At 39.3% G+C, this 24,099-nt stretch overlaps 1 protein-coding gene across 5 annotated transcripts in view; it reads right to left on the minus strand.

The window, feature by feature from the left end:
* The window catches only part of TRIO (trio Rho guanine nucleotide exchange factor), a 255,638-nt gene that overhangs the window by 188,040 nt on the left and 43,499 nt on the right, over positions 1-24,099 (minus strand). The window contains exon 1 of one of the 5 annotated variants that reach the window (XM_056330814.1): positions 10,588-10,660. The exons of the other annotated variants lie outside the window; for them this stretch is intronic. Within the exon in view, the coding sequence (XP_056186789.1) occupies positions 10,588-10,645 (58 nt within the window). The 5' untranslated portion in view covers positions 10,646-10,660. Of the gene's footprint in view, positions 1-10,587; positions 10,661-24,099 lie in introns of those variants that run through there. 5 annotated transcript variants of the gene reach the window in all.

A 24,099-nucleotide genomic window follows, 5' to 3' on the forward strand; every position in this document is an offset into this window, starting at 1 on the left:
AGCCTTTCACATCCTTACTTTGAAGTTAGTACATAGAAACCAGTACAGATTAAGTCAGTAGAACCACTTGATTCTTTCCTTCAATCAGATTCGGAAAAAAATGATTGCTGAACTCAACATGTTTTTGGGCTTACAAATGAAATCAGGGTACTGCGGTAAAGGTGAGAAAGAAACCTGAACTTTCACAAAGGAGAAAACTGCAAAAAACATCACTAATTGTGAATATAACCCAAAGGGTTGGCAAAGGGAAGCAAAAGGTAACTACAGTTAAAGCACATTTATCAGATTACTGATAGCTTTTCTTGATTTTAACTCAAGTATTTTAAGTGCCAATTTCAATTTTATGGTAGGCTTAACTATAAATTCATACTTTTGTATGCAAGTAAAGGATTCATAGAGCAATCAGAGCTGTCAATTCACCAACTGTACTGTTATCGCTTCCCGTTATAGACATTGCCTATATTCAGTGCTGCTCAGCAATCTCACACCATCTTTCACATTGCAACAAAGCAAGAGAATTCAGGGAAATTATGGCAAAGACTGCAATTCTGTTCTCTTCTCTGAAGCTCTTTGAGCTTGCAGATGACCAGTTTCAAAAGGTGCAATAGCAATTCAGCTCAGGAACACTAACTTTTAAATATGCCTGTCATGACATATTTAAGACTATACATCTTTCTTTTTAGGAGCAAATGAAGAACTAGGAGCAGTTGTTTTAAATGAATGACATACAGATCACTGGGCAACATTCATAACCACGGCATTAATCATTTATTCATTCACTTTTCTTGGTCTAGACTAAAGCCTCCATCCAGGTGACTCCAACAAGGACGCAGCTTAGAGGCATATAACAGAGGGGTGTGATTTCAGTGTTGTTCCAGCAGCCTAGTCACGAGCTTAAGCAAAGTACTTGTCGTAGCTAACAGGTATTCATTCAACATTAAGAACCTAGTCCTGAATTTAAAGCGATTCCAGGAGTATGACATGAGTACGCTTCAATTCTGATCAGGCTCAAGATCCACTCATCAGGCAACACTGCACCCTCAAACCCTCACTTCAAATCATGAGAGCTCACAGAAATGTCCCTCCTCATCCCGTTTTGCACCCTGTGCACTCTCCCTAGGTGCTGCAGGGGAATTGCACCGCAGTACTGAGCTGGTATGCCGTTCTACTACATGACAACTGAGAGCTCACAGAAGCCGACCACTTCGAAATTGCCTTGAAGTAAGAAAATGAGATTCATTAGAAGGTTACCAGCTCTTTCAGCCACTTTCAGGTTTAGGCATTTTTACCAAGTGTAAGAGGCAAAATTTACCATTTTTAACAGCTCTGTAGTTTGTCCTAACACCAGTACGCACTTCTCCTGACTGTAAATTATGGGAGGGCCACAATGTCCTACAGAGGGATGTGGGACAAGAAAAGGCTACTGGTGTGGTTGACAGCAAATACTCAAGTAAGATCAAATTCACTAGGCGAGCATCCTTTTCTTGGAAGCAAGAAATTAATCTATTCCTAACTTAAGAAAGAGCAATTTCACTAACTACCAAAGGCATGCTGCAAAACTTCCTGAGGAGCTGCCTTAAGAACCTAAGTTGAAGAAAATTCCAAATACTAAATCACTCTGTTAAAAATCTGCAATTGCCTTTTAAGTGGGTAACAGAAACCTTAGAGTTATCTGTATTTTGTCGTAAGGTCCTTTTCATCCCGAATTACCCTTTTATCCTATGAAATGTGCAAGCCAGAAGTACAAATGACCATTTCTCAACCAAAACTTAAGATGAGACAATAAAAATCTGACTAGTTTCCCCCCTTTGAAGTGAGGGGAACTGTGTTCTTAAATTTATCTATCCATTCAGGATGTTCAACCTGTTCCTAATGTCCTACCAACATTGTTGGGAGTGAATTTGTTTTGGTGGGAACCACTCATCCACCTCTAAGCGCTGCAATAGTCCGCTGCCCCGCTGAGGTGGCAAACCTTTTTGTAGTGGTGTTCAAATACAGCAGCAGCACACCGCTCACTGCTGTTCCCCTTATTGTTTTATTGTTTGCTGCTACAGACACTCATGGCTTAAGGGGTCTACACTCTCAGGGCTACCGGGAGGGTACCCAGTCTCCTATAAAAGACTGGTTTAACATGCAGTTGTTTTAATCACAAGGTCTCTAAACAATTTTACTTATTTTTCTGCTGAAAACACAGAACAAATGAAAGGCAGTAGCTTCTAAATTCTGTGCAGCAACAGCTGGAACATAACATTTTAGATCATGTCCTTTGGCTCCTGTTCCCAACCACCATCTGGAGAAATCTCTTTCCGCACTGAAATTGATGAAAACTACAGCAAGGGCAGTAAAAATAAGCAGGTTAAAACAGATTGAAAATTGTCCTGCATTGTTCTATCCTGAGCAACAATAGGAAGAACTATTTCCATCAGCCCTGAAAATCAATCAAAAAACACCAAAAACCAGACTGCATATTCTTCAGAAGAAACACATTTTTATAGCACAAAGTATTGCTTTTGGGCTTCCTATGATGCATAGGCTCCAAGATCAGACATTTACTGGGTTTTCTGGGGGTTTTTTCCCCCTTCTCTCCGTTCCCCTCCCCCTTCTTTTTTTAATATGCACACATTTTCACAACACTTTCATCACCTTATGGAGATCCATATGCAAAAATTAGACTAGGTTACATTCATACTTGGAGACATTAGTAATTAAACAACTGGTTTTTGTTTAATATTTCTTCCTCCCCTCCCTTCCTTTTTTTGCACGACATTTGATATTCCTTCTGTGGCAAAACCAGCAGTTTGCAACAAGATGTATGTCAAAACTGGATTAGCGCACAGTACTCATTCCTTCAAATTCCCATTTTATTAGTTTGCAGCTGTAAGACGCTCGAGCTGTAAGAGCACTGAGACACGGGAAATGTAGGATGAATCTGAGCTTCTCTGCTACATTACAGTGCACATGCAAAAGATCAAGTGTGGAGGAAGGGGGAGGCACTTTTCTTCATGCTGCATCACAAAAACAGTCAAGTTCACATCAATTCAAACAACAGAGAAAAAGAATCATCTGCAACTTGTTTTATACAGCCCCTTAGCTTCAGATGTGTTAGAAGCATTTAGAGGGGGCCAAATAAAGTTTTACATTAGAGCTTCTCCCTGCTTTCCTTTTTTACCTTTTTACAGACTATTTTACTTGAAACACTGATTAACATGTGCTACTAGTTAGAATAAACCAATGCTTTAAAAAAAAAAAAAAAAAACAAAAAAAAAGAATACTGATCAGGAATCCACAGGGGAATTAAAAGCTTGGGTATTTCACTTCTAATATGCAAGCGGTTGCTAACAGCAACCTGTCTCCCTCCCACCCTGCCTTTAAAAGGCAGAGAGCATGATTAGCATGAAATGCCAAAAGAGATGTCCAATACCCGTCTTGTTTGCTCGAGGATTACATTACAAATGATAGCTTGAATTACTCTGAGCAGGTGCATACGTATTCTTAACACACATGCCGCATTAATTAAAAAATACAGGTTTAAGACAATAGAAGGCAAAAAGTGAGCAAGCAAACGCTCTACTGAGACAAAACCGAGCTGCGCACAGGCTCAGCGGAGCGAAGCGGTGGGGCACAGCCCGATCCGCATGCGAGCGGGTGACAGCATGGCTATGGCTCCCGCACGGCCGCCGCACTCCCAGCACCACACATTACATCACCAGCTTTGTGCAGGGCTGAGCCATCGTGCTGCCACCACTCGCTGCATCCCCGCATCCATCCCCCCAAACGTACGTAGGCAGAATACGAGTTATCTTAAGTCACGCACACCTTCCTCTTCCCCGCCCCTTCCCCCCCCCCCCCCCCCCCCCCCCGCCAAAAATCCTCCCCGTGATCCCTCTAGCAAATTTCATTAGGGGGAAAAAACCAAAAACAACAACAAAAAAAAAAAACCCACCCACAACCAAACCCCACCCTTACCACGTTTTGCTTTGCGAATAGATTTCACTGGAGAATCAACAGAAAGGGTGTTGTGGATTGTCACGATTAAGAAGGGAAGGTTGCATTTTTCATTTATCAAATTTGCTCTAGCAGATTATTTCCATCAGATGACAAAGGCAAGCAGCCTGAATCTTATTAGAGCTACATTTATATAGCTACTGAAGTACATGAATTTAACCTACATGAAGGCTGGGTGTTCTCTGTGAACTGCACTTACTCAGCTCCTTCTATGTTACTGTAATGAGAACAACATTAACATTTTGCCTTCACTTTCATCCATTTCCGTAAATGGATACACATTACTATAAATGCCGCATGTGCGCTTCCACAACTCCCGTCAGAAGCATACTCCCAAACTCAGCATTCAAAACCAGGGAAGGATTTCTCACCAGCACACCTATCCTCAAGTCATGAGTAAATCAGCTTCAAACTCATCATTATTAAAGATACGTAGCATATGCAATACTGAGACATCCAAGACAAAGCAAGCAGCTCTTAACACTATTTGAGACAGAAGCCTCTAGACATAATGTTCCAAAGGCATTCAGATATCCAGATTTGTTTCTATAGCTTTAATATTTGCACGCATAATCAAACAATTGTTATCTACTAAAATAGTGTCTGATTTCTTTGGGAACAAATCACCTGAAAGCAGGGGCACTGCATTATACTCACAAGTGTGCTAATGAAGATCTACTTCATCTTTTTTTAAAAAAATCACATACAAACCCTTGGTCATTTTACAGGCCAAACTAGACAAAAGTTATTTAAACTTGACTGCAACTTACCACTTCCTACTACTTGCCAGCACAACAAACCTAGTCTAACAAATACTCGTGAGCTCACACTATTTCATGTTTAAAGTTTTAACTACAAATTTGTGGACCCAATATGGGTGCACTCATTAAAACAAAGTGCAGACAGTTACTTTTCTGTTAGCACAGGCAGCAAGTATTCAACCCATCACCTTTATTCTTCAGCCCTCTGGAGGATGGAGAATACAAAGATGTTATGTGCCCAAACCATCCAGCCATCCACCTCTGTAACACTACCTGCAAAATACCACCACTGGCAGACGTTTTCCTTATTATTTTTATTTCAATAGAGGGCATTATCACATGGGCATGTTCTAGCACCTCTGATCCATGCCTTTAAAGAACATGCTCAGACTTACCAAGTGCTATGTAGTATAGTACACACACCATGTGATACCATCTGCAAATCAGGATAACAACAATGACTCAAGAACTGTAAGTTATAAGATTTTAATTAAGTTCACAAAACCGACCTAATTTAAGCTCAATTAAAATGGGTTTGTTGGTATTCTACAACACTGACTCACTCTACACAAAATCCTAAATGTATATGATTTCCTGAAAAAGCTCTTTAAGACAACAATAGGAGCTAACATTTTAATTGCATTAAAAAGCAGCTATGTACTTTGGCAAGCATATGAATGCATTACTTCAGAAGTCTACAATGTATTTTAAGCGCACCAGGTAAGATTTTAACAATGCCTCTGCCTTCACGTCTTCGGTTCCAACATGATTAAAGACAGACAAAGTTGTCTCTGAAGATTTTAAACTCTAAAAAAATTAGCAGTCCATAGGTGTACTGCTAAATGGCCTAGCAAGCTTAATTGGAAGTATTAACTTCTGTAGAGTAGAACAGTAACAAACATGAAATTAGATTTTTCTTTAGCTGTTCTCATCTTTATTTCCTGCCGCCTAACTCTTACACCATCTCATCTGGCTAAAACACAAGTTTATGGCAGTAGTACAGCATGGCAACAGTTGATACATTATTTAGTTTGGCAAATATTTTTATTTTTACACATTATTAAATAAGAAGCATTCTCTACTAAAGTGCTTTTGGTTTAGAGCCACTTTTGTTGTAGACAAGTCATGCAGCAGCATTCTTACTTGCTTTTGAGCTCCAATACCCTGACATCCCATTCAAATTTTAAACTCTCATATCTACTATTATTTAAAAGAAAAACAAAAAAACCCCTGAGAAATTAAGTTGTGTCAGAGGTTTACTGAGTCTTTTTAGCCTGGCAGCTATTGAAAGCTTGAACATGAAGTAGTATCATGACCTTCTCCAGCACAAGGCATTTGGTTATTCCAAAGCATACAGACAGATAATGGATGTATTCTGGACTCAGCACAAGGGAAAGTGTTGAGTTCAGCGTTGCGTTACAGAGCATCCAGGTAGAAGAATGCAAGGCATGGACTCAAACCTCTCCCTAGAAGACTTCCCCAAAAGTTTTAATAGCTGATACATCACAACAGCCTCCCTCCTTGCTTCCTTGACTAAGCATGAGTGTATACATGTGTATACCATGCATCATCTAGTACATTTGATATACAAGAACATTCTTACCAAGTCCTTTATGCATAGTGTTTCCCTGATTTACTTAACCACTGCTACCACTGCAACAACCGTGCTTGTGGCTAATGATAGGTCAGTTCATTGGCACTACTTGACTGCAAGAGTAACAGAAGTAGATGGAACATGTTACCTACTATCCATTTACTCTTCACAAGACCTATCAGGAGAACTAGTCCTCTTCAGAACTTACTTAACAGTAACTTCTGTGTACATACATCAGATTGAGACGGCTGGAGACCCTTTCCTCCAGCAGATGTGTTGACTCTGTATACTTCTCACGAGGATCAGACGCAAGACTTAGACCATTACCACATGCAACTCAACTGTATACAAATTAATCCCAGTTAGCTCAAACCAGTCTATTTCCAATGCCAACTTAGTCCTGAATTCTGTAACTGAGCACCAAACACAAACTCCATGGGTTGTAATTCTTTAAAGGAGGAGCTGTAAACAAGTTACCAGGATACATCTCCGTCAGAATGCTAATACTGTTAGCAGCAACAAAACTGCCCTGATTTCAATGCAGACTAAAAATTGTACAACCATCTTAACATCTGGGGAAAACAAATGTGAAGTACTTGAGACTCATTAAAAGTAAAATTTTCAACTAACAGGATTTATGCCTGAAATAACAACACACATGGTGATGATAAGCATCCAAGTTACAGCACTACAACACAGCATCTCTACTCGCCTTCATGATAGATTTGTTATTAAGCAATTGTTTTATGAAGAATGTTAATATAAGAATCAAAATCACCAAAGCTAGGGTTTATTTGGATGTATGAGAAAATACCTTGAATGAGTCCAAAATGCTTCTCAGACCGGGCCAGTATCAGCAGCTTACGTTGCCTACCAAAGCAGCCTGTCACTAGCAGATGTGAGATAATCCCGTCTTTACGCAAGGCCTGCTTTTGACCTCTTTGGGTAACTGATTGCCATTAGAATCACTTTTCAAATTACTATTCTTACATCCACATTTTTTGAACTGTCATTCTTCCAGCTCTTGGCTCAGTGACTTTCTACGGATATAAACTCCCTGACCTTATCAGATTTTTTTTGATCTTTCAAATTTAGAGCACACTATTCCACATTAAAGATACTGGTATTTAAATATCTGATTTCTTGCAAAGACTTCCAATCGAATGTGACAGTCAAGTTTATTGTGATTTCCCTGTTTTCTGTTGAACAAAGGCTTGAAAAGGCTGGTGATTCTGACCAATAGCCCTCTATTGCTATGGACTATTTACTTTGTAACGTTCAAAAAACTAAATCACTTTTAAATTGCAATTATAGCAAGAAGGAACGGCTACAGAGCCTCTAGATAGGAAGTAAAACTCCCCCCTCCACTTGCATTTTACCAGCTCAGCCCAGTGTCGTTACTTTTTAGTCTATCTGCATCTACCAACTGATTACAACTGAATTGAAGGCTTAATTATTCCACGCATTATAACTCCTTCCATCAAACATATTAACACAATATGATACAGTTAAGGTAGGCAGGAAGTAACTACTGGCAGCTGGGGGACTAAACATAAAGTCCTAGAGAAAAGTTTTTGTAGTTATTTACAGTTTTCAAATAAGGAGATACTCCACTATTAAGCATAATCAAAGTGCTAACTCAGAAGTTCACTACAAAACTAAGATATTTTAATTTTCTGGTACAGACATCTGTACAAACAGTTATTGATAGCTCATTAAACGATTGCGGGGGTGTACATGTGTGCACACATGCACCGGCACAACACAAAAGCCAAGGGACAGTTTCTGTCAAGTTCCATGCAACTGCATTATCAAGGGTGTAATTCAATCAATATTCCCTTTTGGTGGCAGTGCCAGCTTAAGCCAGAGTTTTATGATAATTACCAAAAGCAGGCTGGGGATTCTTAGTTTGATTAACCACCAACACATCAGTAGTCCAAACAGAGGCTCCCATGCATTAAATCTTGTTTATCAAATGTAGCTGTCCATTGACAAACTGATTAAAAATAAGAAAGGTGTACAAAGAGATATCTCCTCACTGAAATGGGCATGTCATCTGGGAGAAAGACATTTTGGGAAGTTTCGCTCTAAGGGAGGAGACTGATACACAGGAAAAAAATTCATTATAAATAGAATTCTCCCCCAACCTCAAAAAAGAAAGGCTATTAAAACTGCCGTGCTCTCTATCAGGAAGACTGTCTTCACAAACAGAACCCAGCACATGACGCTGGCAAGTATGCAGACTTCCAAACACAAATTTAAAGCAGCACACACAGTTGAGGTAAATACCAGGCAAAAAAACCCCAACCCTCTGTTCAAGCCAAGTGTGTACAGACTGTTAAGTGCAAGTCAAGTATCTGTAACTGATTTTGCACATTTTGGCTATTGTTTAAAAAAACCCCAGAAGCTGAAATACTCATCTTTGCCTTCCTTAAGAGAAGGCTGACTGACCATTATTGGTCAGCATCAAGGCATTCCATCCACATGGCTATGTGCATCTCCAACATGAAGGCACAGGGACATCAACAAACATCCTTCTTACTAACACCCTGCTCCCTCAAGAGCAAAAGGGTTTAAAAGCAAAACTTTAAAACATTGAATAAGCTGGTTAGAGAGCTATTTTGCCAAAAATCAATACAAAATACTTTTATAGCGACAGCCATGAAAATCTCTCAGATACTCGATGAATTTGCAAGAAACACAACTGAATTTAGAAAAAAATCCCAAAACTTTCTAAAGCTGACAAAGTAATCAATGATTGAAGTTATCTTAAATCGGGCCTATGATTAAAAGAAAGAAATGCAATTTAGTGTTTAAACAGACACCGAGACAAACTGTTTAAGGAACCATCAGTATTTTACCTCTGAGTGACACTCTGCAAGTCCTCTTCCAAAACCCATGTTAAATTAACCAACTTGTAAAGCACATTGAAACCAGTTCAATGATTTCAGTTGTGGAATAATCTTGAAAGGAGAGCCTCTATTCAGTCCAAAAAAAAAGCATTTGACTTACTGCAGTTCTAACAAAGTGACTGCCAATAATCAACTGAAATCACTACATCACACGGTAAAAGAAATGTATAATGTAGCCTTAAAAAAATATCCTTATGCTTAAATTTACAATCAAAAACCAAGAGAAACTAAGATCTACTCATTCAGTACATGCCTGGTATCTCTGTACACTTACAAAGTATAGTAGAACAGAAGCATGTTAGTGAAGACTATGAGCTGACTCTGGTACCAGACCACGGAGCTGATCCGGTTCTGAAATTCCAGCCCATCAAACCAGCAGAAGATGAGCTAAGTTAGATAAACCAACTGGGCCCATATATTTCTATTCAGGGGTAGCACACATTAGAAGCTTAGTTGTGAATTTGAATTTTAATATACTGTGGCAAGCCCAAGCAAAGTTAACTGTATGTCATATGCCAAACAGAGTCTTCAACTGGGAAAGATCTTCAGTGGTCCTCCTTGTTTCCAAAAGAGATAAAGAAAATTTTTAAGAGAAGATTCATGGAAACCCTGTGTTACAATAAAATCAACCTAAAACAGACAAGAGCATTTGTTGGAAAGCCACTGGCGATTATGGATCACATTACAAAAGCCAGAATTACTGCATTACACTAGTCGGCTACAATGCCATCCTTTGAATTTTCACTCTCCAGAACAGCTTTAGAGCAAGAAAACAACAGTGTTGGTACTGGCTCAAAGATGTCTTTGTATAAACAGTTGTCAGGTGAGCAATGCTAGTTTGACACAGGCACCAATTAGCTTATCTGCGTACATCCCTATCTCCAGAATCTTCTTCATTTACTTGAAGTGCTATTTGCCCTGATCATACCACAAGCATTCCTTCTTCATAACGAGCTCAGTATCTACATTTATGCTCCCTTCAGCAGATGACTAATATTACAAGCACACTATTTTGATTGACACCTAATACCATAGCTGCCATTATCACTTACATCATGCGAAAACATGAAGTGTTACCCACATCTATTTGGAGAGTAAAAGAATACAGAATTGCTTTGACACATTGTCAAGAAGCACTGTCAAGCTTCACCCACCATAGCTATGTTTTCTATTTCTCCATCCTACAAGGTCATTAACTAACATGCAAGTAGAAAGGATTCTACCATACTAAAGGTACACGTTCAGTCTAATTCTTAATATTATACAGCAGCCTGCTATCACAAAACATAGTTCAATAAATCTTCAAGTGACTTACCATTGAGAAGTATCAGTACACCTGTTTTTTGGTATGTATCCCATTTATAAGAACACATTGTTCATACCCCAGAGGCTCAATATGTCTGTGGCCAACACAATGGATAAATTAAACAATGCTTGGGAACAACGTCAAATTAAAACCTTATCCCTTTATCAGAAAAAATGAATCCTGATGTTAGAAACTCAGATCTGAGTTCAAGACCCCAGTGAATTTGATATAGTTTCTACAGCTGCTAGATTTTTTTCTTCTCCAAGGAGCTCTATTTCCATGTAAAAACAATTTTCAACTAGTCTTGTTTGAGCAGTCAGGTGAAAAAAGGTACAATACATGTTCAAAATCCAAGTCATCTTTGTCAATGCCTATCTTCCGCCTGTACAGTTTGCTTGACTGTCAGTCTGCTTAACAGTTGCTCTGCCTGGATTTACTACCAAATAGGCTTTGACAATGATTGCTATTTAATCCTATGTAATACCCAGAGGCAACTGTTCCCAGATCGGAGGACAGTTTAAAAACAGTCTCCTCCCCAGCTACATACAAGTCTGAAGTTAAGCACTAGAGATCTTGTATCTGCAAAACTCAACAATAGAAAGGACCACTGTTGCAAATAAAAGCTATTAATCTTACATATATTTATCTATGACAAGCAAATTATTATAAATAAGATTCCTAATTAAATGCCTTATTTAAAATTTAAGGTTAATTATCTAAACTTTCTAATGTTTGTACTTTAGGGAATAACATGCCAATAAAACTGAGTAACAGGGTTCACCACCTGAGTGTCTGGACTCAAGCCACCCTTCATACAGTACACCACAAATGGCAAAATCTGAAATATGCAGTGTAATGCAATTTAAACTCAACAGTCAACCTTCTCTCTGCCCACTCATCCTACACAAGCCTACCGTTTCAATTGTAGAAGTTGAATGCTAGCTGGACACTCACTAGCAATTCCCAGTTGTTATTACCCCCTTTGGAGCTATTCACTTCAAGGATCTGCAATTATTATTTTTATTTTTTGGTCGTATTTGGATCATCTGTAAACTTAATCCCATGCTTTGTTTTTATGAATTCTACTATCTAATCATCATGGTACAATATTAAACATTTGTTACATAAAAAGCTTCAGTGTACATGAGAATTTGCTAGCAAGGAGATCCCACGTAAGTACGTAACAAAATCTAGAATTATTTCCTTAATCATTTCATCCCTGCTTACATTTACATGAAACACAATACTTCGATTACCCCTGAACATCCACATCCCAGTTTCTGAAATGTTTATCCTCCTGAAGAAGATATTGCCATGACCTAAATGAAAGTCAACATACACACTGCTTTAAAACTATAGTGATACATTCAAAGTTTATCCTAATCTCTAAAACACTAGAAAATCCTTTTCAGACTAAAAATTAACAAAAAAAAAAAACCTATCAGCACCCCAATATTCTGTCGTTACTACTCTACAGATATGAACAAATAACCTTAACAATTAACTGTATGATAAATTTATCATTTCAACATAACACATACCTAAGATTTAGATAACACTCTACAGCAACAATTTAATGAAGAACAAACTAAGCATTAGTAGGGTGAGGAACAACTGCCTACAGCACCAGATGATAAAATGTAAGATAAGATACAGTGGAGAAGAACAAAATAATCTGCTTGATTTCACCTTAAAGATATCTAATGCTCCATTTATTATTTCATCATCTCTAATCAAAAAGCCAACATACCTGAATTGTAATAGTACGTCCTATGGATTTAAACTCCTTAGTGCCAGCTATAAATATGAGAGATTACTGCACTCAGTTAAAAGAAACTGGCTTATGTGGGTTGGGTTGAGAAAGACAAGGTATTATAAACAAAGTAAAAATTTCAGCCTACTTGCCATTTTTGAAGACTGACAGTGCGTCACAGGGCACTGACATGCTAGCACAAGAAATCCAGGCCGTAACTAGAGCACTTCTAGGCAAAATGACTCAAGGTCTCTACTCCCCAACAGCTCTGAAGAAGTGCCACATTTTATTAGACTACAGCTTAAGCCTTATTCACAGGCTGTTGTCTTAATGGTTCAGGACAAGCTGAATTCAAATTTGGCCTCTGTATTAGCTAAATTACACAGTTTGCACCAAGGAAAAAAGAATATGACTAATTGCTCTAAATTAGACATCACCACTTTGCTGCTTATAGAACCCAAAGACATTTAAGATGATGACCCTGAATTTAGACAGTCCTTTCTCATTGTAATCTGAAATATTACTCACTGCTGTTCTATATGGCAGAAGCATTTGGGTAGACAAAGATTCCAGCTTCCCTGTCAGCACTGGTCCTTCTACAAGACTCCTTTAACAACTTGTACAGCAAAACCAGGAGCAAGACAGATAATTTCCACATTTCTCCGTACATTTGCCAATACTTCATGAACTTCGTATTTTGTTTCCAGGACTTCCAAACAAAACAGCATGATTTTGTTAGAACAGCTAACAGTGGATTATCTCATTGAAAAAGTGATATGACTACGAGAGGCTTTTTTTTAAGCAAATCAAGACAGGAACAGCTTCTTCCTAATGTATCAGAAAGCGTGTCACTGACAGTTAGGTGTACAAACAGGAACACATTTGATCTGTGTCATGGAGCAAGTGCATCAATCCACAGCACTGATACTTTCCTGACAGACCTAGGACACGGGCTGTCTTAGTTGAGGGCCACTATGATTCCATGTCAGTTTGCTACACAAAATTACTAACCCCCCCCTTGTTCTTCTTCAGGAAATGAGAGTACAAAGGAAAGCAACAAGGAATCTCTTTCAGCCGTTTCCAGACAACATGCCTCTAACATGACTCAGGCACTTGAAAGGGTGTTTTTTACCATGAAACACTGCCCCATACATCAGCAATTACTTCAGTAAGACTATGCCAACTATGTAAGCAATTCAACTTCTAACACGATGCCAGGGTTTACTGCTGAATATGAATGCAGCTCACTGTGACATACCAGTAAATATCTATGTAGTACGGCACACTGGCCTTGCCAACATCATGTGGGCAAACCTATCAAAGAAACAATTATCCCCCAAAGAATTGGGGGGGGGGGGGGGGGGGGGGGGGGGGAGGAGAAGACTGTCTATACACACTACTTCACTCCAAACTAAACATGGGCTACATAGGGAACTCTTTCATTCGCAACTGCAGGCACATTTGGGCCAGGCCTGCAACTGTTGAGTTCTCCCCAGCAACTGCCTGGCACAGCCCTGGTGCTCCCACCATGGGGACAGGGAGGAAGGCGTCCAGCTGCGCCTGCCCGTAACCCTCAGAGGCCACCACCAGCAGGTCACTTGCTCCTCAGCACACCCAGACACCCCACAAAGGCACAAAACCACACCGGGTTTTAACAGCCTGCATACCTACAGAAAGCAAGAGTACACATGGCAGAGTAAAAAAGTTATAAACTGACCACTGTCCTCATTTTCTGTATTCTTTCATACAACCTCACTCCCGTGGTAATTTTTTTTTTTTTAAAGTATCACTGCAGCATTAAATTAATGGAGTTAGAAGTTATAGCCCCGTTTTTCCTAGTTACATTTCTAAATCATTCTTTTTAGTTTACATGAGTACTGACAGAGATTTGGATTTAGGCTTACGGGGTAAACTTTTCACGAGTTATAGAAGCAATTCTCATTCTCCAAGTCTTTTTAAATATTCAATCTTATTTACATTTAATTCTCAGTATATTCTTATTCAAAAACTGTATTAGTTCAATGTTGGCATATCTGAAAAATCAATTACAACTCATAATACTACACATCTCATGCTTCAACTCAGGATAATTCCTCTCACTTAACATTCAGCCAGTTTGCAGAATTAACTTAGCACAGGCCTACATGTATAAAGGCACCTGAATTTGAGCAGTTGTGATGAGTTTGGGATTTTTGATATCCCTTTGTCACAACCGTTAACTGCAGCTTTAGTATTCTGCCCTTAGAGCTGATGTTTACACATCAGACTTCTGTAGTTTAAACTTGCACAGGAAGGCATACGGGATAACAAGGACATGTAAGCAGTTAAACTGAGTAGTCTTAAGACGTTATCTTTTAACATAAGATGCTTAGACTGTGGATGAAGACATGAATCTGACATAACAGACAGTCCACGATTTCCTCTCCACCTGCATCAGAAACTATGCTGCATTTCTTTCTTAAGATAGCTTCCTCCTGCCAGAAGCGGTCCCGCACCTACGTCTGTACTGCCAACGTAGAAGCGAGTTTCCTATTCTGCCTCAGTTTTCAGAGTGATAAATTTTCTTCGCTCATGCAACTGCAGAAACAAATTTCAACATCAGCCATACTTCGTGCTGTCCTTACTGCTATCTTTAGGCCTGTATTTAAACAACTTTAAGGTCTTAAAATGCTAGTGGATACTCAGATTCTCTCTACACCCTTTAAGTGAACAGAAGCCTGCAACTTGAAACAAGCAATCCAAAAATTTTCAGGTAAGTACTACAAGAGCACCTGAAACATTTCAGGACCCTGAAAGACCAAGCAGCTTCTCTTGGCTCTGTGTAACTTGGACGCTGGATCCAAATACTGACTAGCTCCGGTTAGAAGGAACCTTGGGAGGCCCACAGTACAATCTCCTGCTCAAATCAAGATCAGCTCTGAGGTCAGACCAGATTGCTCAGAGTTTAATTCAGTTAGATCTTGGAAACCTGGAAGGACCATATTCCAAAGCTTCTCTGGGCAACCTTTTTCAGTGCTCAATTACCCTCAGAGCGAAAACCTGCCGTGTTTCCATTCATGTTCATCCCACCATGTGCATGAAGAGCCTGACTTCTCCTTAGTTCCCTATTTCTAGGTATCAGAAAGTTACCGTTAGCTACACGGAAGCCTTCTTGTCTCGAGGTTGAACAAGCCCAGCTACTTCATCCCCTCCTCATACGACAATGGCTACAACGCAACAGTGTTAGTGGTTCACCAGCTGGACTCAACACAATATTCCAGATACTAAGTATGGGATGAAAATTCATCATGTCAACGTACTAGCTATGTTCCTGTTAACACAGCTCTGGATGCTGTTACTCTTCCTCACTGCTGCCAGAGCACAGGGCTGGCTCATCTTTATCGTACTGTCCACCAGGTCACAGCCTTCTATGTAGGGCTCCTGTCAACCACGCAGACCCCAGACTATCAACACAGGGAGTTAATCCGTTCCACGTGCAGGACTTTGCATTCATATTTCACAAGGTCAGTGTGTAACTCTACCCTGCCCAGGCCCCCTCTGAATGGTAGCCTGCCCTCAAGCATATGGACTATACTCCTCAGTCTAGCAACACCCAGACACTTAACAAGGGTACACTGCCTCCTCCTCCAAGCCACACTGCTCAAGATGTGAGGCACAGCAGGGCTCAGAATAGAGGAACTCCGCTTTTAACAGGTACAGAATGAATCATTAACCACTACCCTCTGAGCATGAACGTTCAGGTAGTTTTTCACTCAACAAGCAGTCCACCTATCTAGATCACTGTCCCAACTTGAATGCAAGGCTGTTGCTGTGGGGAGACCATGCCAAAAGCCTGGCTGAAACCAAAGTAGATCACATCCACTGCTCTCTGCCTTATTCACAGACCCAGCCATTTCATCACCGAGGCTGACTGTGCTGGTTAGACACTATTTACCTTTGGTAAAACCACAATGGCTATTTCCAACCAACAGCAGCACCTTCACACACCTACAACTGACTTACAAGTGGACTTGGTTCATGATTTTTCCATGCACCAAAGTAAAGTTGACCAGCCTGTAGTTCCCTACATAATACTCCTTGCCCTTCTTGAATATGGGTGGAGCATTTGCTGTTCTCTCATCATTGAGAAACTCCTCCAATCTCCATGACCTTCCAAAAGTGACAGTGTGGCTATTCTAACGTCAAACAGATCTCTCGGCACCCCTGAATGCATCCCACCTAGTCCCATGGACTTGGCATAGGTCAAGACTTCAAGAGCTCCCTGACTTGAGCCTCTTTCACTGCCAGTTATTCCTCTCCTCCCAAAATCCAGTCTGTAGGTACAAAGATCTGATAGATCTTCTCTATGGAAAAGAAGGTATTGAGTACCTTAAACCTCATCTGCATCAATGGTAACTTAATCACCCACCCCGACCAGCAGCAGGCACACTTTATCCTTCTGTATTCTTTTGCTGTTAACGTAACAGCATCAGCTCTTCTTGTTGCCCTCGATGTCCGTATCTTACTTCAACTCTGGCTCAACTTTTGCTTTCCTTTGCCTTACTACTTGGCATTCTTCCTGCAGATGAACTGATATCATGAACTTTCTTGGACCTCACCTATTCACTGTCTCAAGAGCTTTCCCCTTGAACTCATTGCTCCTAAAGTCTAATTTATCGCTGGACCTGGCAAGGAAGGCACAACATGACCACCTCATTGTGCATTGAGACTTTCCTGTTACCATTCAGTTTCCACATCCTGTTCCAAAAAGCCCAATCTACACATCAACTTTGTACAGTTAATGCTAAGCACCTAGAAAAACATTTTAAAAATGTATTTCTCATTCTTATATTCTTATTTGCTCACTCAAAAACATGCAGAATACATCTTAAAACAAGGAACAATCACAGGAAATGGTAGGATAAGTAGTTATCAGTATGATGGAATAACTCAATTCTAATTCTGCTGGAGTAACCTCTCTGACTGGAATATCTGCAACCAAACCTTGAGCTCCTTTATGCAAACAAAATTAAATGAACTTATTAACAAAGTCACTTTTAGGATTGCGTATTAGCATCCAAAGTTCTGAGTTATCTTCCTCTTCAAGTGAATCATCTCAGAAAACCCCATCTATTTATCGCACTATTAACCTTCCTGTTACAAATCCAGATGATTGCAGCAAGTTGTTGAATAGGAAAAGATGCCAACAATATCATAGGCCCATAATTTGATCTCTGAAGAAAAAGTGACAGAAGCAGCACTAGCATTATAAATATACAAGATCTAAAGAGCCTTCTATTGACCATTAAATCATAGCAATGTTTTTAACAATTAAACCTTGAGCTAACCACAGTCATCAACTTCAAAAACATGGGTGGTCGACCTGTCATATATAAGGTTGTAATAAACCAGCACAAATTCCCATAAGATTATTCACTCCTGTTGAGGCAAACCCAGCAATTTAGCCATCTGCATCCACCTCCCATTAGTAACCTTCTGCCAAAGGTCAACAGAGAGAACAGCAGCTCTCTCTAATTTCAAACATTCTGACCTAGAAAACCAGCAAATCTGGGGGGTGGGGGGGATGTGGGGGGTGGGGGCCAAATCTTGTTTGTGCCCTTTTTGCACATTTAAGTTTAACAAGCCAAAAATCCAACAGATACAGTCATAGCCTGTTTGGGGAATTGCACTGAGTTTTTAGACAAATAAGGCATTCTACTTGGGAGGTTGAGAAATACAATAAATGTAATGGATAGTTAGGTCAAAAAACGCTATGCTTGCAAACTACAGCCACAAGAAATCATCTAAAAATGCATCTGTCTTCACTGACTGGAAGAAAAGTTAAACAGCTTCTGAAAGAGGTTTTGACAAATAGGTGAAACTACTTACTTCTTTAAATAAAGACAACCCAAGTCAGGTGCTAAACCAAGTATTCGCTTTGGTTTTGACCACAGTTACTTCCACTACTCCTATAAGTAAAACAGCAGTAGTAGCCCAAGCTGGATCAGCTCTGATACTGCCATTCCCAATTACGTTGCCATTAATCAGCAGAGGTATCACTGGAAGCCTAATTCCACTGATGCTTCTGCTTAACACAACACATTAAGTTAATACGATTCTTCTAGGTTTAGTTGCACTTATTTCAGTAGCTTCATATTCCTCTTGCCAAGTTGCAAAGGAAGAGACTTCAGTCTTCCAAATACTGCAATTCAGTATTGGGGAAAATCCTTCCTCATTGTGTGTGAGCAAATGCCTGAACTAATTTGTAACTGGCAAGTTTGATTATCCCACAGAACACAAGGTAACAGGTTTCCAGCCTTCAACAAAACACCCATGAAAAATGACTTATTTTATCTAAATTTTTGGAAGGCAGTGAAGGGATACTATGATAGCTCTGAACATACACACCTTTCCTTTCATTGCTCAATTTTTTCCACCCTCTCAAAGATCATCTTAGCGTAAAATTTCTCAGTTTAGTTTTTCAAAGAAAGCTTTTTCCATCATGTGGCAACACCTGCAATGCAGCAACTGTGGGCTCTGACCCAAAGCAAAGGAAGGGAGCTCACCTCACTCATAATCCAATGGCTCTGTTGCAGGGGCTTTTCCACTGTGAACTGCCAGTTTGTTTAACAGAGGCAGACACATCAAACCCCTGGTATCTGCATTCTAGTTACATGATTAGACAAACTGATCCACTTCAAGTCCACAGAAGTGTAAACATGTCAAACCAACAAATTACCATACCCTCATCTAAAATGCTCATCTGATGAGAACGGGGACTAAACACCTGTCGGGTTTGGTTTGTTATTTTTTCTTCTTTTTTAAAGAAATAGAATAAATGTTTGTTATTTATTTGGCGGGCTAAACTCCTTAAGGATTATTGTGGTTTTAGTGGAAAGGAAACGAAACATTACTTGCAAATGGATGAGAAGGAAAACAAGACTGATAGTTCATTTTCTAAAATTTGGTTGTCAACTCTAAGAATGCTATAAATGCTGACTCTGTTTCTTGCATTTAGTGTTTCAAGCATCCTGAAGCTTAAGCTTCAGTTCATTATATTTGTATGTGACATGATTCTATGCATATACAGATATTATTTAAACTTCACAAAAATTTTTAATTGGGCTGAGATAGACATTTCATTTCTATCCCATTGAGATGAAATATACCTAACTTTGGAAATTAACATCAGCCACCAAACCATGTTTTAGAGTAATGCCGCAGAATCAAGAAAAGCAAAGCCAGAATGGCAGTGCTTTCTATAATACTGCAGTTGGATTTGTCAATGATCTCTCTACCTTAGAAGTTTCTTTGTTTAACATTTTAACCATTTTATTGGAAATTTCAGATCAAATTGCAGTAAGAGATTTTTTCTGGAAGTGTTTCACAAAAATCAGTGAGATTTTTTTTGTTTGTTTGAAGCAGATAAGGAGATAATCTAACAGGAATGTCTTGTAAGTGTCTACTTGTGGCCAGGGCATAAGGTGTAGTCTAAAAACAATTTGCAAGTTCTCCTCTTCCCCCACTCCCACCCAAAAAGACCTCCTGGCAAAATTTATACTTTGTAACAGAGATGAAGTTAAACATAAATTTTTGCCTTAAACTGTTATTCAGAGAAAATCAATTTAGGTCTAGAGGTAAAAATTACAATAAGAATATTCTTTTATGTCTTGAAACACCTAACATGTAGAACACTTAAAATGAAATTTGACAGACCAATTTTGAATTATGAAATGCCAGCCACAGCATACACGCTATCTAACATTCAGCTCTGCATGTCAGATTGGCATGTATTACTACTGCTTCACAGTTCTGTGTACACTTAGGAAGCTCTACGTAATTCTTCCCCAATTTTCCAAGGAAAGCTTCTCAAGCATACAAAAGTTCTCTGCAAGCATACCTGCAAATTTTCTATTACATTTAACCATATCTTTTGTTAAATTTAAAAACTTCTAAGCTAAAATGCCTTCGATATCCTCTATTTTATCAAATATTAGCTCATGTTCAAGAAGATGTTATGTTCACAATGTAAAGACCTACTGATTTTGTTTTGCTGCCTTTTTTTTTTTTTAAGCAGAGGAATTCAACTGGAATCTGCAATATTTTCCTTTGTCTTTACGGTAGTCAAACACTGAACTTTTATGTACTCTCACCATCATTTCCTAACCTTTACAAAGGAACCCTGTTTTCATAAGTACAGACTCTTCTCTGAACTATCAACTTCAAGGACTTCATGGCATCCAGAAAGGGGTTGACTTGACAGCTACACAAATTAAGCACACAGTACGTGTAACATAACTTAAATACGATTCTGGTGGTATCAATTACATCAAGAGCCAAGAGGTTAGTTTAGCCTGTATGTCCACCTCAGCTACTGGTCTACATTATGCCTCAGGTAGTTGTGCCGCTTGCACCAATCTGTGAAATGATGCATGTACTGTAAGCAAGCCTACAGAGAGCAAATCTTTTTAGACAGGTTAACAGTCATGCAATCATGCTGGTATGAGCTCAAAGACGCTTTTCTTTCTGTCTGATACATTAGACCATCTCACTCATGCCCCTGCATCAATGGAAGAGGTTATCCAATCAAAAGATGTCATGTCTTTGCAAAATGATTTTCAATAGTGGGACTGACTGCCCTTTTTTTTTTTTTTAATGTCCACTTATCAATTAAGAAATTAATTTTGGTTTAGCCCATACCCAGACTTTGTGGAATCCAAGACTGCTTAAGGCAAACTGAGGTTTGAAAAAAATACTCTAACTCCTGTAACAGAGAAATTAACTTCACATCCCAGCTTTCACCAGCCAGCTGAGAGGGTCAGGCCTGATCAAAAGCGATCCACAAAGGTATTTAAACATGACAAATACTTGTATCTCAGTTAAACCAAACTGATTTCAAAGAGTTCATATGAGAAAAAGGAGGCAAAGATACATCAAACACCTGCCTTTGAGCTGCACCCAAATTTATTTCCCACCACCCCCATGCCTAATAGTTTCTATTTGAATTATTAGCAAGTTGTTTTCCTTGGCTTACCATTGTGTTGTAGCTGAAAAACTTCTGAAATTCCGAGGGGAAAAAAACCCCACTACCATACAATACTAGAACTGCAAGAATTTTCCTTTATAAATGTTGGTGAAAACTTGCAAAACAATAGTTAATCTGCATTTTTATCCACCCACAGCTAGTATGCATTTTTCCAGGCATTGCCAAGCTTCACCAAGACAATCATTAGACAATCTACATAAACTCCCAACGGAACTAAACAGCCAACAATTCATTTTAACTCAATGGATTTCATGCAATATTCTCTGATGTATGCAAAGATGAAAGAGCTCCGGGTTATAAGCTACCCAGGACACATTAAAGCCTGATTGTAAGTTTAAACTCGTTAAGACTGAATTTAGTGGTTATGAACAGGTGGAAAGCACATTAATAAACCTGCAATTTTGCCCCTCTTGACTGTATCTATCACTCAAGAAGTTCCTCTTTCTTAAGACACTCTTACACTCAATTCATAAACAGCATTAATTTATAAACTGCATTCTAAGTTTTCTTAGAATTCTTAGAATTCTAACTATTCTATTCAAATCCCAATAATAACTCTGATGATTACTAATGGCATATATATATATATATAGTTTACAGGGGAAGAGGGTTCACACTTTCTCCATCTGCCATTAAATGGACACCTTAGAGTCCAGAGACATAGCAGCAAGTTAGTCCAGAGAACTCCAGCACAAAATTAAAAATAAAACAAACATGTATGCCATGGGCAAAGTTAGCTTTTGTACACCTTATTATTTGTCTCTTCTTTGTTCAAAAGTTTGTCTATAAGACAGGCCACAAACCATACAGAAGGGACCCTGACTCTTTCTCGTTTTTCCAGAACTGGCCATTTATTTACTCGACAGCACTAATACTGACCGATCCAGAGACTTCCAACATTTCAGTTACCTTCAGCCATGAGCCTGACTCAACAATAGCACTGTCACACATGTGCCTACCTGTCAGCAAGACCAGCAGCAAGCTTAACAATGCAAATGGAAACCCACCAGGCACACAGTGAAGCCCATCAAGCCTTTGCCTCCTACTATAGTTTTAAATGTCTTTCACGCTGCAACACATTCCGAACTGTTAGTATCTTCTATGGCTTTAGCGTACACCTTAGCATTATACACCAAGCATAAAAGCTCTCCAGGCAGCAGTAGCCACTGTTGTTTAGTTCATCCTATTTCAGTTTTAAAAGATGTGGTTTTAGACTCAAAAGATCCAAAGAACTGCTTTCTTACTGCTCCTCTCATGATAGGGCCACTCAATAGCTTGCACAATTAAGCTAGCTAGCTAGATTCAGCTTTAATCTACTGAAATACTGCAAGTAAAACAAGGCCCTACATATCGACACTTAAGTGATCAAAGAAGCACCCAAACAACTGAGATCTGTTTTTCCTTGGAAGCCCTCCTTATTATTGTCAGCCTGCACATCTGAAGAGACAAATTTCTGCTATCGCCAGACAATTTAAAGCGTTCACAACATTTGTTCCTGTGGCTTTCAACAAGTTCTCACAGTGCTCCTAGATCATTTAACATGTCGAAAAAAGTTGAGTCACTTATCAGAACCAGAGCTCCCTTCACAGTAACAGGCTCAAACCTAATGTTGACATAAGCTTCCAAACACAACAAAGATTCTGGATAATTTTCTTTAGGAGGCTGATACACAGATGCAAACTGATAAAGAACAGGCAAAACTGCCAAACCAACATCTCGGTACAGAAACTTAATACCACAGTCTACATGTTGGTTCAGCTTTTCTGTTTGCCCCCCTGTCTACATGTCTGTGTACGAGGAGGAAATCTTAACACCCAGATCATCTTTTCAGTTTTCCATACCACTGTGTAAGAGTTCAAGAAGTTCAATGCCAAAATGTCAACAATTCCATGAAGACTGCTCTCATTTCAAGGAGCTTATAGGGGCCGTGGACTGCAGGTATAACAAACAGGCAGGCAAAATGAGACGAAACACACCTTTGTGTGTGTGTGTGTGTCCCAATTTTCCTTGTCTTCACCAATACATATCAGCAGGCACCACTTGTCTGGTTATTATAAATAGCTACTATATTTTATTTTTTTTTTACCTACAACCTAAGAAAGCTTACTCAGAGTGATTTTTAAGCTGGGTTTAGTACAAAATCAAATGAGGAAGACATGAAAATATCTGTTCAGAGGGAATAAGGCTGTCACAGCTCTCCTTTTTATTAGCAACAACTAGGGTACAGTTCTGGGTCACTAAGTACAGCACCACCATCACCTCCCTTTCCCACCCTGAACTGAACGTGAGGCTTCACAGTCAAAAGAACTGTCCATGAAGCATTCACTGCATAGGACATGAAGCCAAAACTACTTTTTCCCCCATAGTGCTCTAGAACATAAAGAGACATAGAAGCCACAAACTGCTTCAGCTCAGAGCTCGGGTAAATGCAAAAGGCCAGTGCTCAGAGTATGTGCATCTAAAACTACACGCAGTGGTAAACAGCACAGTTACGCTTCCTGCTTTAACACGGAACACAAGAAGCGTAACTGTCCTTCATTTCCATTTCAGGCTGGCAGAAGTACAAACTTTAAGTTAAATTTCAGAATTTAACTTCAGTGATATAGCTTTTCTTTTTGTTTCATGTACTGACTTTAGTAGCTTCCCAGCACCGCCAAGGAGTCCAATCTTCTTGTATTCACATCCTGTGCTGCAGTTAGATTTTGTCACTTACCTTCCCTGGCAGCTTTTTCCTCCTGCTGGA

The sequence above is a fragment of the Falco biarmicus genome, chromosome 3 (assembly GCF_023638135.1).
Source record: "Falco biarmicus isolate bFalBia1 chromosome 3, bFalBia1.pri, whole genome shotgun sequence".
Taxonomy (NCBI): domain Eukaryota; kingdom Metazoa; phylum Chordata; class Aves; order Falconiformes; family Falconidae; genus Falco; species Falco biarmicus.